Raw genomic sequence first — 16538 nt, 5'->3', positions numbered from 1 at the left:
TTATATATTCTTGTGTCCAAATGAGCTGTGCTTCCAAGTTTTTTGGAAAATTCCCCTAAAGCAATTTTGATTCTGAATCTTAAATTCAGTTTATCATGTATGGCATTTATTATATATGCATTCTTTTGTAATTTATGAATGTTGCTTTGAAATTTTTGTAGTCAATATATTAGATTTCCTCAAGCTTTAAGCAAAAACAAAACATTACTATCCTAATTATATTTCTATTTTTCCTTTGTCAGTAGCATCATTTATATTTTCATCAACTCGAAAAAAAAAAAGAAAAAAATGCAATTTTTCAATTTCTCCTAAAGGTGAAAATACATGTCTGTTTTAGGCAAGTTCATCTAAGATTATCATACATCTTACTTATCACTGGAATAGACATTATATTTTTTTGCTAAAAATTATGCTGTTATCAAGTTTATCTGAATGTTTAGATTATATATGATTAATAATTGTAACTGTTTATAAAATATTATATAATGATATATAATTTTATGTTACTATTAAGACTTCATGTTCACATTAACACCAAATTTAGCCTACTAAACCAAAAGTAATAATTTAAAAACTCAAATGTGTACCCCAGTAATGATCCCAAAGCCTTTTTTTTTTAACATATTGACAGATATCCTCTAGTTTATGTAGACATAATGTGTATGTATGTATGTGTGTGTGTGTGTATATGTATATACACACACCTTTTTATACATAACTTTAAATAGCCATCTTTTGTGTATATGGAGATGCATGCACATATTTGTGAGCAGAGAGAAAATTAAGGACAAAAATCATTTATTTGTTGAGCATAGGCACAACATGAATAACTAAAAAAAAAAAAAAAGCCACCCCCAGTTTACAGCATCTAACCCTTTCTGTTGTTAGCAGCACTGTTTAAAATATCTTCTCCCCAAGGAACAATACCCTAGATACAAAATACACAGTATCTACTTATGGTAGATGGCTCTGCAAATCATCCAAAGGCACATAGTTGTCATTGCCTTTTGAACAAGGACTCCTTGTGAAATAAGTACTTAAAAATTAGATAAGCACCGAATAAAGGAGAAAGATGGCCACCATTAAGGAACAATAAACATACTTGTATATTAATGCTCAAATGTGTTGCATTTAGGATGGAACTTCCTCCAGAGTTTGCAGTAGCACTTGTATCAAGCTGCTCTATTAAGCCTGCTGCTATGACAACTATCCAGGGGCAAATGTCAGGTCAGCTCAGCATCTGTGTCTCGCTGTAATTGCTTTGTCAGAAACCTAATAGCTGCCGCCTTTTTCACCCAGAATAGTGAAAAGCAACAGTGTCCAAAGAACAAAATGTTGAGACATTCTTTATCCTCTCCCCAGCCTACACCTTTGGTTCCTATCATATTGTTTTTGTGGTTTTCCCTATTTGGTGTTAAAACTGTGTTTACTATGCTGTCAGACAACATTTTGAATTGCGGTATTCATTCCAGTGATTACTGCTCTGTTTGGCCACGTATCACCATCCTTAAGCTTGAGCATTCGTATTGTGTTAGCAGGCATCTCATTAAAAGGCTCTCCCCTTCCCTAAAACTTTTTGTGATGCTACATCCAGCCACATATGGATATTCATTTAGTGCTTATCCTAATCTCAGTATATAACTAGGTATCTTTGGGGGCTCACAGTGATGAAAAGCCAAAGCTGTTTTAATCCTACAGAGTGATACAAAATTGTAGAGTCAATATTCCAAAAGACATCTGGAGGCGATTACAACGTCGGGATATAATCATGTATTAAATATGTTGTGCTGATAGTTGCTACATAGAGAACTAGGGAAGGGACTTGTTTTTTGGGCGGCTGAGATTTGATCCAGGAGGTGTTTCTTAAAGTAGGTGTACTTTGAGACAAATGTCCAAATAAAAATGGGAGTGGAATGGAGCTGACGAAAAGCCTGGACAAAGACATATGGGTGTGAATTGTCAGGATGTGCTTAAAGGGTTAAGAATTCTGCTCTATATTCACATACTTCTAAACCCCCAAAATGTCATTTATATAGAAAGGAAACAGGAGCAACAATGAGGAATTACATTTCTCATCTGCATAATTTTTAGTCATAAATAATAAGAGTAATGATATACACTTCAATGAGTTTTGGAAAAAAATTAAATAAGAAAGTATGTGAATTCATTAAGATATAAGAGAACACACACACATTAGTATAGTTAGGTATATATGTTTCCCATACATGTCCTGATTTATTTCCCATTATAGTTGAGCTGATACATTAAATGGTGAAGAACTTGGAATTTAAACCTGAATCTGGGTATTTGAAATGGTTTAAAAAACTTTTGTTCTTAGAATACCAATTATCAAATAAATGGTAGCTCCAGAAATGAACTTAATGTAAAAAAAAAGCATAGAAAGGATTCTGATTTTAAAAACTACCTCAAATGCAGAATCCTATATAAAGAATTAAAGAAAATACACAGATAACTATGCAGACGTTTCCTAGAAAGGAAATTTTCCTCACACATATGAAGACTACAAAGCATGATAGCTTCATTTGACTTCTCAAACTTGCTTCATAGGCAATAATAAATGATAGAAAAATACAATTGAATTAAACTAATGTGACCTTCTGAGTTCTGCATCCAAAACAGTATTCAAATTCTTGTGTGCTATGAATATATGATGGCATTAAAATTTGAAATTTATGAAGCATTCTGATTTTCATTACTCAGAACATTACCCTGAAATCAAAAGGGAGCCAAATTCTTTGTACTGCATTGTCTTTTTTTCTTCTCTTAAACGATAAATTCTGTTTCTAGTGAAATATGGAAAAATCATTGAAGAAAGAAGGAAGGAAGGAAGGAAGGAAAGAAGAAAGGAAGGAAGGAAAGAAAGGTCAGTCTAAACTGAGAATAAACTTTTCTAGGCCTGTGTATAATTAAAAACTTTACTTGAACTGTTTTTTGATGGAAATCAATGACTCTGGAATTCAGATAAACTTTTTTAGTTACATCTACCCATTTGATACTTAAGTTTTACAGTTACAGCTATGACCTCTTTGGTGCTTTGCTCTCTGCAGTCTTTCAGGGACTCAGAACCCTGACTTCTATTAAATCTCAATGAGATTTTCTTAGAGGATTTGGGAACCAGAGGCTTAGCACAAACCTCAGGGATGAAAAAGTGACTGTTCCTGTCACATGCCAGGAGTTCTCTAAGTGTCCTTGAGTATTAGGGCCAGAATGCATTATTTTTTTCTTAAATAAAACTAGCAAAACCAAAACTAGAGGGGAGAAAAAACATAAAATGTTATTAGAGGAATGATTTAATAAGAAGTTTGATCTTAATGTAGGAATCTCACTGGACTTTCCATTTAAATGTAGAATTTTAAATGTTATTTTGGTCTTGCTTATACTCAAGGTAAAACATTAAAATGAGCTTTGAAAAAATATAGCTTGCTTTTTTATCTATATAAAAGCATCAGTTTCTCTTGATGAAAGAGTACAGGTAAGGGCTTTTAGAAAACAGCTTTGCATAAACTCCTAAAACAGTGAGCAGCATTCCTTCTTACATCCCATTAACGGGGTGTAAATAAAAGCAAAGATAGGTTGTCCTTTAGACATCTAGAAGCCATTGGTTTGAAGTACAAAAATTTTTTTTAAAAAATATTGTTGACAAGGCAAAGAACACTGAAGATGAGGCTTCTTCATGGGGGTGAGAAACTTACAAAAAATTAAACCATTAGAGCAAAATTGATTGGAAAAGATCAACATTGCTGGCAAGCCTAGCAGAAAGTTGAGCTCCTTTCATCATTATGAGAAAGAGGTAAATTACCAAGAAAGCAAGTTGACCTGCCTCAGGGGTTTTCTCTAGGACGATATAGGATGACCTGTTCTGTCCCATTCTGCAGTACCTATGCCTGTAGCTAAAGCTCTAATGCCAGCACTGCACAATCCTTAGTGCAGATTAATAACTTAATCCACCATTAAAATTTGTGATTAGAAGACTATCTTATGAAATGAAGATGCGTTAATATTTTGGAAAGATTTCCACTAAAAATTAAAGTCAATTTAAAGGAAGGCTAATTCTCAGCTCCCAAGAATATCCAGCTCTTCGGGAATCCTGAATGTGCTGAGCAAGAGAGCAACAATGTGTTTCTTGAGGCCAGTGGTTTCATTGCATCTATCACGAGTCATGTCAAACATCGTAAATCTCTTTAGGAAGCATAGTCCAATTCGTCAAGCTATTATACTATCTAATTTCATAATCAATTTGTGACCATGGCTAAATTCCCCCAATATACACGATATTGTTGTATCATGATAACTAATGGGATTTAAAGTAGTTAGATTAAAGAGAAAAGACAGGACAAGGAATGAACAAATTGTGAGAAAATTACAAAAAATGAATATAATGGCATGAACCAAATATGTCAGATTCTTCATTTGTCTGCTAAGCCTAAAAATAATTGTTTTTAAAATAAATAATATTAACAAAAATGCTATCTTCATGGAGAATCTAGTAAACCATATGTTCCTCTGACTTTGGCACTGAAAAGAGTATCAACATTACGTTGAATTTCTCTGTCTGAATTCAAACCACCTACTCATATTCTGACATTTAGACACTTAAAATTAATAACACATTAAGCCAACAATGTACCTAAAATTAAAAAAAAAAAATTCTATACAAATGTGAGAGAATTCTCAATGAAGCCAGAACACCAACTAGAATAATAGACCAAAAATCAGAAACTGAGGCTTGTTCCCACCTTTCACAAAAAAAAAAAACAAAAAACAAAAAACAAAAAACCCTTTCATGTCATCTAAGAGAAATAGTTTCAGCTTCAGAGTTCCCATCCATGAAAGAGGGAAACCATTTGATCTACATGCTTCTCATTACTATTCAGGGACCAATAGAACGATGCACTGTACATCACTGCTCAGACATAAACAAACATATAAGAAAAATAAGTACAGTAAGAAAAAATACAGAAGTAACCTTATTCTCAATTTAAGAAGTAAAAATGGTTTGGAAAAATACCGTAATGTCAGTGTTTTGAGACATCATAAAAAGAAAAGATAAAAAGATATTTAATAGAGAAAGAATAACAAATTTTTGTGTATAGTTACAAAGCTAAAACTATAGGAAAGCATTAAACTTTGATTCCTCATCAGCTGAATCAGGACCTCACCTCTGCCCCTGGTCTCGTCTATACTTCCTTGTCCCTAGGGTTCTGAAACTTCCTAAAGATTGGACTTGTCAGTCTCCTTCCCACTCCTCTCTGGCATGTACTTAAAACCTAAATAACTTCACAAGGCTTGTAAAACCCCTGCACCACTTAGTTTAAACCTTCATATCCGATCCCCTCTCCTTCATTTCTTCCTGAGAATTTCAAATTTCCCTCACAGGAGATTGCTGGTTTTAATACTCAAGAAACTTTCATGTTTGAAAATACTCCATGTTTCTGAAATAGCAACCTCTACCACTTTTGTCTCTCAAAATCGCCTTCATTTCTCAAGGTCTGGTTCAAATAGTGCCTCCTCTGGGAAACCCTCCTGGGTTCCTCAGGAAGAATTAGGAGCACTCTCCCCTGGCTCTAACGACAATCTGATCACACCCTCATTAAAAGAATATCTGCAAAGCACCAAGTAAATCTAGTAACCAGGTAATTCCCCAGTAAAGGTTCCCCCTCCCCTTGCTTTCTGACAATTATGTAAAACAGGCTTGCAAAATGCCTTGCACAGTCCTGCATCCACTAACGTTCTCCAATAGGAGAATGTTAATAATATCAATTATTAATTATAATTATAATTATTAATATTAACATGTTATAATATATTATATTGTTATAGTATTATAATATATTTTATTATAATGTTATATTATAATATGTTATTATATTATAATAATATCTTAATGTTGATATTATAATTATTAATTATAATTATTAATAAGGAAAATAAGGTCAATTACAATCTGATGACTTGGAAAGTATATTCTATCTCAATTTAAAATTACACATGTTACAAAGGAAATACAATGTATTTCAAGAACTACCTAGATGGTACTTTGTTTTTCTTATATAGTATATTTTCTCTTTTGGATGCAAGGGCTATGATGAAACATATGTTGAAAGAGTCAAAGATAGAGGATTTTCTCCAAAATATTGTATATAAAAAAGAAAATGCTATGAGTAGAATAAAAATTGAGGAGAATTGAGAATAGGGGCAGTGGGGTGTGGGCTGGGAGGCCACAGAAATGGGTTTCAAGCCATATCTGTCACTATCACATTGCTTAAATTTAGGCATAATACCCGATTGAAAAATGTCGCTTTTAGTTAGGTATTTGTTAATTATAAATGTTACCAAAAAGACAAACAACTACAGAATGAAATATGAAAGAAAAGCTACCTGTGTAAAAACTTAAGTCTTGACCATTTGTAGTTTTCAAATACATCCATGACAAAATAAAAAGTCTGTAGGAAAACTGCCACGACAGTTATGTAGCCATATTTCAAACCTTTGTACCTACAATTACATTGCTTTTAATAATATGCTCACTCCTTAGTGCCCTAACACAACAAAGGGAAAATCATGAAGAGATACAGGTCGCAGTGAATTCACCACTACTAAAGAAAACAGAGTAGGAGAAACTGTGGGTTTACTTTGGTCCTGGGCCCAAGGTTTCATGCTGGTTTACTAGCAGTGATTTTCTTTAACTTAGCGATACATCAGTTTTCAGTATGTTTTTTCTGCCTTTTCATCTTTTATTATGCCACAAACAACTAACATGCCATTTCCTCTATCTCCCCTACAGCAGTCTTTTCAATAGAGTCAAAGTGCCACATCACATCTGTCCTAGTCACTACAAAAACTGACTGTCACCTAGCACTCACGCTGCGTTGTCCTTTATGAGGGCTGTGTCTGTTGTGATGCTGCTGGGGAAGCCCTTGACCATTGGTTTTATGGGATCCCTTCCATAAAACGACAAACTAATTTGACTGAAAGAACTGAATAGATAAAAAACACCAAAGAAATCCTCACATTATTCAGAAACCTAAGCAAGCCTAGGAATAAAATGTATTTCCTCTCTCAAAAACAGTAAAAAATACATACTAATTGGAGATAAATCAACAGCAAGTAGCTTGGTCTAATCTCTCTCAGTCTCTCTCTATTTAGATAAATTATAACCAAGAATATTGAGATATCTTTGTTTTTAAGGGAATAGTGATGAAATAATATCCAAGTAATAAAGGTAGAGAAAAAGGCCATCTTTTAATTTGATGTATGTCATAGAATTGCAAAAGTGAACTCTATGACACTGCCCATCCTCTTGAACTTTCAAAGTGAGGAAGAATTTGCTAAGTTCCAGATATTCATGTTAAAAGAAAAGCAATGCTGAATATATTGTATAATACATCAGGGATTGACCTCAGTTGTGTGAAATCTGATTCCTGATGAAGCAGAAGCATGATTCCTGAAGCATGCCTGTCCTTGCCACTGGCTTGCTTCAGGGTTAAGGCTGCATAACAAGCAGCCTCTTCTGGATTCTAGTGCAAGGTGGACATATGAAATAAGGTATTTAATACATCCATAATACCTTTCATGTTCACAGCTCAGAGAGCTTGATAAAATCCAATTAATTCATCAAGCTTCATAAACTCGTAAGGACATACATATTTATAGCCCTACATGTGGCTACATAGGCAGTGAGCAGTCAAAATGTGTGGCTGAATAGAATCCAGGTTAAACTGTCCAGTGTTTGAACTTTCATATACCTACAGAAAGGAAGGGCCACCGTGAAGAATCTCCAAGTCGCTGGCAAATTCTAAGAATTTTGAGTTGGGCTAAGAATGCTCACAGCAAAGGATGATCTCATTGGCAATGACCAAAAGAACTCTGGCTATCTCTACTATCAGATCCAATTAGGACAGGGCTCCCCGCATCTCCATGCTTTGGTGGGAAGTGCAAAATCACGTGCTAGAAGTCTTGCTGTGGTATGCCAAATGAAATTTATAGAATTCATAGTAAGAAGAAATACTTTTATTTAATATATTTTAAAATACTTAACAACAACAACAAAAACATACTAAACCAGCATTCAAAGTTCATAACCCATTCCCTGGATGATGTGAAGCCCTTTGGGAAGTTTGTAACCTTTTTTCAAGCTCATATCAAGACAAAAATGTCATGTTTGGAATAACTTGTTTACTGGAGAGGCCTAGTTTGCTAGTTATGGAAGAGTGCAAAAATCTTTGTGAATAAAGCAGATATTTTCCCCACAGAAAACTGCACTGTCAAAAACACTGTGAGAAGAGGCACAAATGATATGAATCTGAAGAATTTGTACCTGAACATGGTTTTTTCCTTAGTGAACACAATGAAAAGGCATAGGATCAAGGAGAGATGGCAAGTGTCAGCATCACATAGTATGAATTTATATCCTGAACTTATATTCCATGCAGCTGAGCAGCCTGGTACAAATTTTCCTACTTCTCTGAGCTTCAGTTTCCTCACATGTAAATGAGAATAATACTTGCTCTCATGGGGTTGTTGAAAATATTGTAAAAAAAAAAGTCTGTAAAATGCCTATTAGGTCTCCACAAACTATAGATTTTTTTTTTTTTTTTTTTGGTCATTTCTTCCAGATCCCCTACAAATCTCAAGCCCACTGAACCCTTTCAGAGCCTGGAAAAGAACATTCCTATGTGGGGGAAATACTGGACATCCATTTCCAGGTGACAGTGACTTGCAATAAATGACTACTACGTATGAGGTTAATAAGGGAAGTAGGGTCAAGTACCATTGGTCCCCACCCATTCCACTTCCTACTCCCAGGACCAAAGTAAGAAATCAGTCCTCATTGCTAGTGGCTTTTCTTTAATGGGTAGAAGCTCTAGGAAGCAAATCTGAGCTCAATTTAAAGACCATCAAAATGATTACAGCTCTGTGATGACAGGATACACGTTTTAGTAAGTAGCAGATCTTTAGTACTGGAGGTACTTGGGATATTCAAGCAAATGGTGAATAAGCTATATCTTTAACAATATATAAACTTATTAAATGCAGTATGCTTTCTTATGCATTGCCTTATTAAATCCTCAAAACAAAACTATGAATTTGATTTTACAGATTAGGCCAACAGTGGTTAAGTAATTGGCCACATACTGGCCATAGCTTTGGGGGCTACTGTAGCTTGATATCACAGGTAGTACATAGCATGAATCGGACACTTAATTTTCATAAAAACTCTATGACTGATACTAAGCTGGGATATTCTAGAGTGTAGACTAGGTGGGAGATATAGCTCTGTGGCGAGATGACAACCAGGAGAGTCCATTCAATCCCAGAATTCCGCTATTCCAATTTCTAGAATTATAATCTTTTCTCCAATAGACTTAGTCTGACTTCAAAACTCCTATATATCTGATAGTACTATTAATGCTTCTTTCTAGTTTTAATTATATCAATGCAATGAAAGAAAAGCTAGAATATTCATAAAAATCATCTTTGCTATTGATGCTTACCATATGCCAGGCAAAATACTAAATACATAACATAAATACGTCATTTAGAGTTTTCGCAACAGGCCTATAGGTTTAGTACTAATATTATGATCTAGCATATGAAGAAACTGAGGCACAAAGAACTGGAGCAGCTTTCTGGAAGTCATGCAATTAGTAATGGTAGAGTTGAGAATCAAAACCAGATGTATTTAACTCCAGAATGTTCGATCTTAATCACTATGTTAAGATGGTATCGTATATAGTGCTGTAAGTCATTTTAGGTAAGAAAAATTTTAGAGTTATAATAATAATAAAAGTCTCAACTAAGAACATATCTGTGTATAAATACTGTTGGTGAAGAATAATTAGCAAATTCAAAATAAGCTTTTTGATATACATTTTATCTGAGGCTAATACTATATTTTTTTATTTAACTAAAGGCTTCATCTTTTGCATTGTTTAGAAGTATTTTCACATGCTATGTTCATAAGCACATAAATTAAAAAAAAATAATGTTATTCTGAAATATTTTTCAACATTCTAAGCCTGGAATAGAAAATCTTTTTTTTCCCTACGTCTTTGAAGCTCATTGGTTCACAGGAAAACCAAAACTGGATTTACAATTGTCTTCTCATCCTAACCTCAATTAGAAATAGAAAGCATCCAGATAATTTATTGTAAAAATAATTTAAAAGTCAGAACACGGCATAATTTTATGTGTAATATTTAATATTATATATAATTTAGTTTTTTTATCATGGATAATTAAGAAGGCTAGAGCAAAAAAGAAAACAGAGAAAGACATTCCAGACATGAGAAGGGGAGACAGACTAATGCAGATAAACCAAGGGAGAAACTGAGTGAAACATGAGTGAACAGTGCACAAAAAATATACCCATGTATACTACATGGATATATAGCCTTAGAAAAGAGAAAAAGGAAGATGATACTTAATGGGTATACAGGAAATGATTCATTAATAAGGAAGCAAGCCCAGGACATAGATTTTCATTATTTTATATCCCCATTTTATGGCTTTCTAGTCTTTCACAACATTTCATGCTTTCACCATCCTAAGCACAATCTGTGGACATTTAGCAGTGGACCAGAGGAAACTGAAGTCACTTTCATTTAAAATGAACATAATCAAGTCATTCTCATAAATGGTCAGGTAAACTTATAGAACCACTGTCAGTGATCAGTTAGAACCTCTTATTTAAATAAGTAATTAGTCTTCACATTGGATACTAAACAGAATTATAACTCATTGTTTTTATGACTGTCCATTTTTCACCACAGAAAATTTTTGCTATTAGACCTCTGTTGATCTCATGCATTTTCAAATTTAAATTAGAAATTTAAATTCATATCATAAAGATAAAAAATTATATATTTGTGTACTTCAAAATCCATTGAAGAATGTTTGCTCTTCTACCCAAATTGGACTAAATAACCATATTTTCTATAGCTGGTGTACACCAGACCCCAATACTCCTCCATACCTGCTGTCTGTCCAGACGCATCCTCTTGGCAGCATTTCTACTCTCACTCTCACAGGCTGACGCCAAGATACTCTCTGCAACTGCTGAAGTAAGGTGGGAAGGAATAGGTCGAGACTAAAAAAAAAAAAGAGAAAACATGAAAAAATTATTAACAGTATCATTAACGGGCCAATGCTTTTCTCAGAGGAGCTCACGGGATGTGCAGGAGTAGCCACTTATTTCAACTGAACTTATTCAATAAAAAGAGGAAATGGAAATTGCAAAGATGAAAAATGAAAGCTAGTTAGACGTTAAAGCTATAGTCGCTGCACAGATTCATCATTCATTCCCACAACTCCATTGTCACAAATACTTAGTCTGGGCCATTAAGCTGGAGTTTGAACAAGCAGTGGAAAAATTGCTGACTGGATTTTGCAAATAAAACAAGTTCTTTAATTCTTTTATAACATATGACAAAACAAAACAAAAACAAGTGACAGGGCTGAAACATAATTGGAAAAACTGACAGACACTCAGACCATGTCAATCTTAATATGAAATATTACGAATATTTACAGTCTAAGATGTGACACAATTGATATGATTAAATCCTTTAACAATATTACTTTAAATACAAATTAAAATCAGTTCAAGAACTATTTTGATATAAAATTTGATGTTTTAGATGTGAGATGTATGTGTCTACATGTTTAATTTATAAATATGAGTTAATATTAATAGGTACATATTGGAAATCTATCTTCTATGTAGTCCACATAACAAATTAAGTAATCCCCCAACTAAGCTCCTAATTAACTATAAGCTGTTTGCAACTCTCCATATCATTTGTGATAATCAGAAAAGTTTTCCATTCTCTTTTCTCATAATTACATGCAAAATCATCTAAGTGAAAGATGAAGTACTTAATGATATTGAACAGTTTTTTTTTAATGAAGATAAGCAAATGAAAGATAAGGAATAACATGAAAATTAAATCAGATGAGATAGCAAAATATGAAATTACAAAATAAAAGTGTCTTTTGGGAATCTAGCATATATAGTGGCATGCCATGTTAAGAGTTTTCAAAGCCTCAATCTAAAACCTTATGGATGCCACTTATTAGAAACCTTTAAACTAACAGAGCCTATTTATTTATTTATCTAGTAAATGAATTTGAGCATGACTTTATGGTACTTGATTCATTTTACTAACTCTGCCATGTAAAATGTGCTTTAGCAAATTGAACCATGGGGTTAATGTCTCAAACAATAGTCTAGAACAGCTAAATTCAGACCACAGTGTTTTAATAGACACTCCTCAGTGGAATTTGTATACTGTAGAAAGTGACCAGGCTCTGCCCTTGCTTGACTAGAAAGTAATTTCTGTGGCTGTTTTAGCCAACTTCCTCACGCTTCTAGTCCAAAGTAACCTCTGGGACAATAGGTAGGAAAGGTATAGGGTAGAGTCTCCACTTGATAAACCTGAGAGATGTCTGAAATGATGGTTAGACAACTTTGACAACAAAGCATCAGGATATTTGGAATCCTATTTTTGCAAAAGAAAAAGAAGAGAGTCCCTTGATGTGACAGGGAAAATGTAGCAGAAGCATTTTGAGAAGGAAATGTGCTGGGAAGAGAGAGGAGATTCAAATGAGGTAAACCTAAAAAAACTGTCATAAAAATATAATTTCAAAACTTATACTGCTTCTTTATTTCATTCTGTACTTTGCTGGTATGGATATGGTGTTTTAGGGCAAAACCAAAAATATATTAAGCTACAAAATCAGTGTCCCGTTGGCTCAAAAGTATAATCTAAACTACATGGGAGTTAAGTACATAAGTTGTCCTTCTCAATTGAAGTGTTTTGAGCAAAGGTGTTGTGGAAAAATTGGAATAAGAAGATTCCATTATGAAAAATGAAAAATTATTTGATTGTAGCTATTTAAATAGAAGTGAATGTTCGCATCTTTATAAACTACATTATCAGACCCTTCATCTGGTTCTAGGGACTGAATTAACAGAATCTAAATAAAAATTATTGATACACATTAAATTCAGAGTTATGTATTTCTATTCTTTATTATCTTTATTTTTCCTCCAGCAGGTATCTTCATTCAAAATTAAGAATATATAATTTGGGAATTATATGTGTATAAACATATGATATGTAATTTTTATTAGAGTGCTTAAATTATAGTAACAAACACACAAGTTCCTTAAATACATAAAAATTGTTGAACAGAGAGAACACAAGGTAAAATAGCCCTTTAATTAAAGTTAATAACATTTCCTCTCAAATTGTTTTAATTTTAAAAATAAAATAAAAATATGACTTTTACTAGATAGTACAAGTTGTGATACATAATTTATATAATTTCCCTTTCAGAGAAAACAATAGAGTTGTGTCTTTCCCAGATATATTAAATTGGTCGTCTCAAAAACTAAAATGCCCTGAGTGGAATTAGGTATTTTTTTAAGGTCACTGAATAACCTAATACTTCAAGGTTTTAGGGAAAAAGTCAACTTCAAGATAAAGCGATCATGTATTCTTTCTTATTAAGTGGGAAAAATAAGTAGAAGCAAAGAGGTATGATTAGATATTGCCAGTAGTTAAATAGTGTAATTTTGCAAATAGAGTTGTTCTGAGTTTATTGCAAAATTATAATTTAGTTACTATAAATGGCCGTAGAAATCAGTCAGCACAAGTTTCTTTTCTAACATCTGAAGAAACTTAAACCACACAGATTAAATAACTTGCCAAAGGACAAATTGAGCTTATCTAGAACCCAGGTTTTATGTCTCTCAATTCTTTCACTCATTTTACATTGTCATGATTAATATAAAATATCCTAGAAAAAAAAAATCCTTACATACAAACTGTTGTGCTCAACTAAAAAATAAGCCAACCAAAGATAGCCCTTTACCTGTATGTGTTACGATCATAATACCTGATTCAAGCTCATTGGAGAGCAGGGAAGAAAGAATAAATAAAACCTATATCGCAGTTTAAAAAATATTTTTTTCAAAGAATTTATTTTATCTGAAATACACAATAAAATATGTACTTCCAAGTAGAAAACGAGTACCATAATTTAATTTTACGATAAATATTAATACCTATCATATTAAATGCTTAGGGTTTGAAGGTATTAATACAAAAAGCTTAGATTCATTATCTGATTTAGTCTTCCAAACAACCCGTGAGAAAAGTATTTATATACTCATATTTAAGAAAAAAAAAAAATTGAAGTTATGAGAGATTATGTAACTTGCCCAAGATCACACAGCTATGTATGTGGAAATACCTGGATTGATATTTAAATCTAATGATAAATTGAGAATAATAATCCCTACTAAATAATTTTGTATTATTTTGCAACTAAGGCCTCAATGAGCTTAAATAAAGCTAGAGCTCTTATGTACTACACATTCCTGCAGAGGAATCCATTTACAGTGAACTCCATTTCACATTTAAGCAAAGAGTATATTAGGATCTCTCTAAAAGCCGTCTCTTAAAGTGATTGAAATCCTTCTAATATATTTCCTTATTCTTTAAAACCCTCTTCGTTAATAGCACAAAGATAAAATGTCACTTATCTAAGTTCTGTCACATGTTCTAAACTGATGCAATCTAAATTGATAAGATTTTCATGTTGGAGCAACCAGAAGTGGCAAGAAATTACTGTACATAAAATGTAATAAAGCTGAGTTTCATACCCAAAATGAGAATGAGGAGCCAGGCAGATCGGTTTTTTTTCCTGTGAAGCAATCCTCCTAAAAATTTCCTTGGTTCTAATACTGATGAGCTAATAATAAATGCCAATGCTCCTCAACACACACACGCAGCTCAATTATGCTGTGCCTGATTATAAAATATTAACTAAGAAAGGGGTTTTTTTTAAAAGCTGATTTTCCTCCATGATTTGGTTTTTGTTTATGTTACAGGTCAAAAGTGCTTATATTAAGATAGAAGGGAATTAATCAGTTTTGCTCCTTATAAAAGCAATTTTATCATAGAGAAATTTAAACCTATTGTTTAGTGTGAGTTCTGAGAGCCATCTTCATGGAAACGCTCCCTCCCTTCATCACATTTACTAGGAGAGAGCTTATTCTACTATCACTGCTTTAGGGTCTTCCTGGGAGATCGTTAGCAGTGTGTGTTAAGGGCTGTAGTCATGGATTCCACCAGAAAGGAGGGCTGAAGGTTCCCTCTTACATCAATAGGCATGCCCAGATGACACAAAGGCTTCCACGTGATAACTTCAGATAAGAATATTTTGACAAGAAAATCAAATACAAAGACTTCAATAGATAATTTATGAAAAACAACACTTTTCCTTCTGGTTGAATATAGCTCAGCTAATATGCTATTTATTAATATGTGTATTTGTGATGTACCTATTAGATTTAAAAATCATGATTCAAAATGTATATAATCTTATACTCTACATGATTTATACCTAGATTGAGAAGATTTATTACCTATTTCTTTCTCTGGATATAATATAATGCTAACCACCCTTTGCTAATTATCTCTTCATAATTAACTGTCATTCTCAACTGGGATGAGATGATCTTTCCCTAGCACTGTCCTTATCATAATAATTATCTATGCCCAAATCAGTGGTGGCTGTTTCATTAAACAGATGGCTAAACTGTCACATGGAGCTTTAGGAGTTCAAAAAATCACATTTTAATTAGAGACTTAAGATGTGATTGCTGTTGGCACAATGTACATGTGTTTTTCCTTATATATGCATGTAAAACTTACCACCACATTCACAAGCTATTCATTTGTTGGTCTTAAAAATATAAACAACATTGGAGTCCTCTAAACTTCTGCTGTACGTTTGAGATACAGAATTTTTTAAATTATAAAAAATGTACAAAGAAATAAAAATGTGAGATTCTGTTCATGAGTGAATGAGGTAATGCTTTCTAGACTAGTGTTTAAGAATAGCCTAATCAAGTAGTAGACAAGGCCACAGCAACACCCACCTAAGATTTTAAGTAGAATTAGCTCTTTCTACTTAAAGTAAATGATTCAGTAATCGGAGTTTAGGTAGGGTCCTAAATTAAAATTGTTTCTCCTAATCTTATCTTATAAAATATTTAATTTAAGAATTCTGCAGCTTAGATGATATGCATATCCTATCTCCCCCCAAATGGTTTATCTATACCTAAAGGCATAATGGTTACAGGCTGGTAGAAGTTACAGCTCCTAAGGGATCCCTTCTATTAACTAGGTAGCTTCATTTGTAGACATCAGTGGAATAAAGTAACTGTTTAACAACTAAATCAGATTGACCAGGATATTATTTTGTAATCAGCCACTTGCTTTCTATCTGACAGTTTTTGCTATTTAATATCTCCAAGCCTCACTCATTCTACCAAGCACCATTATTTTCATTTCTATAAAAGATAAAATTTAGGTTCAGTCTATAAATTATGAATAAAAAAAATAATCTCTATATCATGAGCAATTGTTAGAATCACTTCCATTAAGTAATGTACATAAAATCACTGATATCCTCATTTATTCAAATATATTTAATTAGCACTT

At 33.0% G+C, this 16538-nt stretch overlaps 1 protein-coding gene across 25 annotated transcripts in view; it reads right to left on the bottom strand.

Annotated features, from left to right (window-relative positions):
• The window catches only part of NOL4 (nucleolar protein 4), a 438717-nt gene that overhangs the window by 52923 nt on the left and 369256 nt on the right, over nucleotides 1-16538 (bottom strand). For all 25 annotated transcript variants that reach the window (XM_039843577.1, XM_039843555.1, XM_039843540.1 and 22 more), the window contains one exon: nucleotides 10997-11110. In XM_039843577.1, the coding sequence (XP_039699511.1) occupies nucleotides 10997-11110 (114 nt within the window). The remainder of the gene's footprint in view (nucleotides 1-10996; nucleotides 11111-16538) is intronic.

This window comes from Pteropus medius, unplaced genomic scaffold (genome assembly GCF_902729225.1).
Source record: "Pteropus medius unplaced genomic scaffold, Ma_sr-lr_union100, whole genome shotgun sequence".
Classification (NCBI taxonomy): Eukaryota; Metazoa; Chordata; class Mammalia; order Chiroptera; family Pteropodidae; genus Pteropus; species Pteropus medius.
Note: the sequence above shows the minus strand (reverse complement) of the source record. Positions and strands in the feature narration are given on the sequence as shown.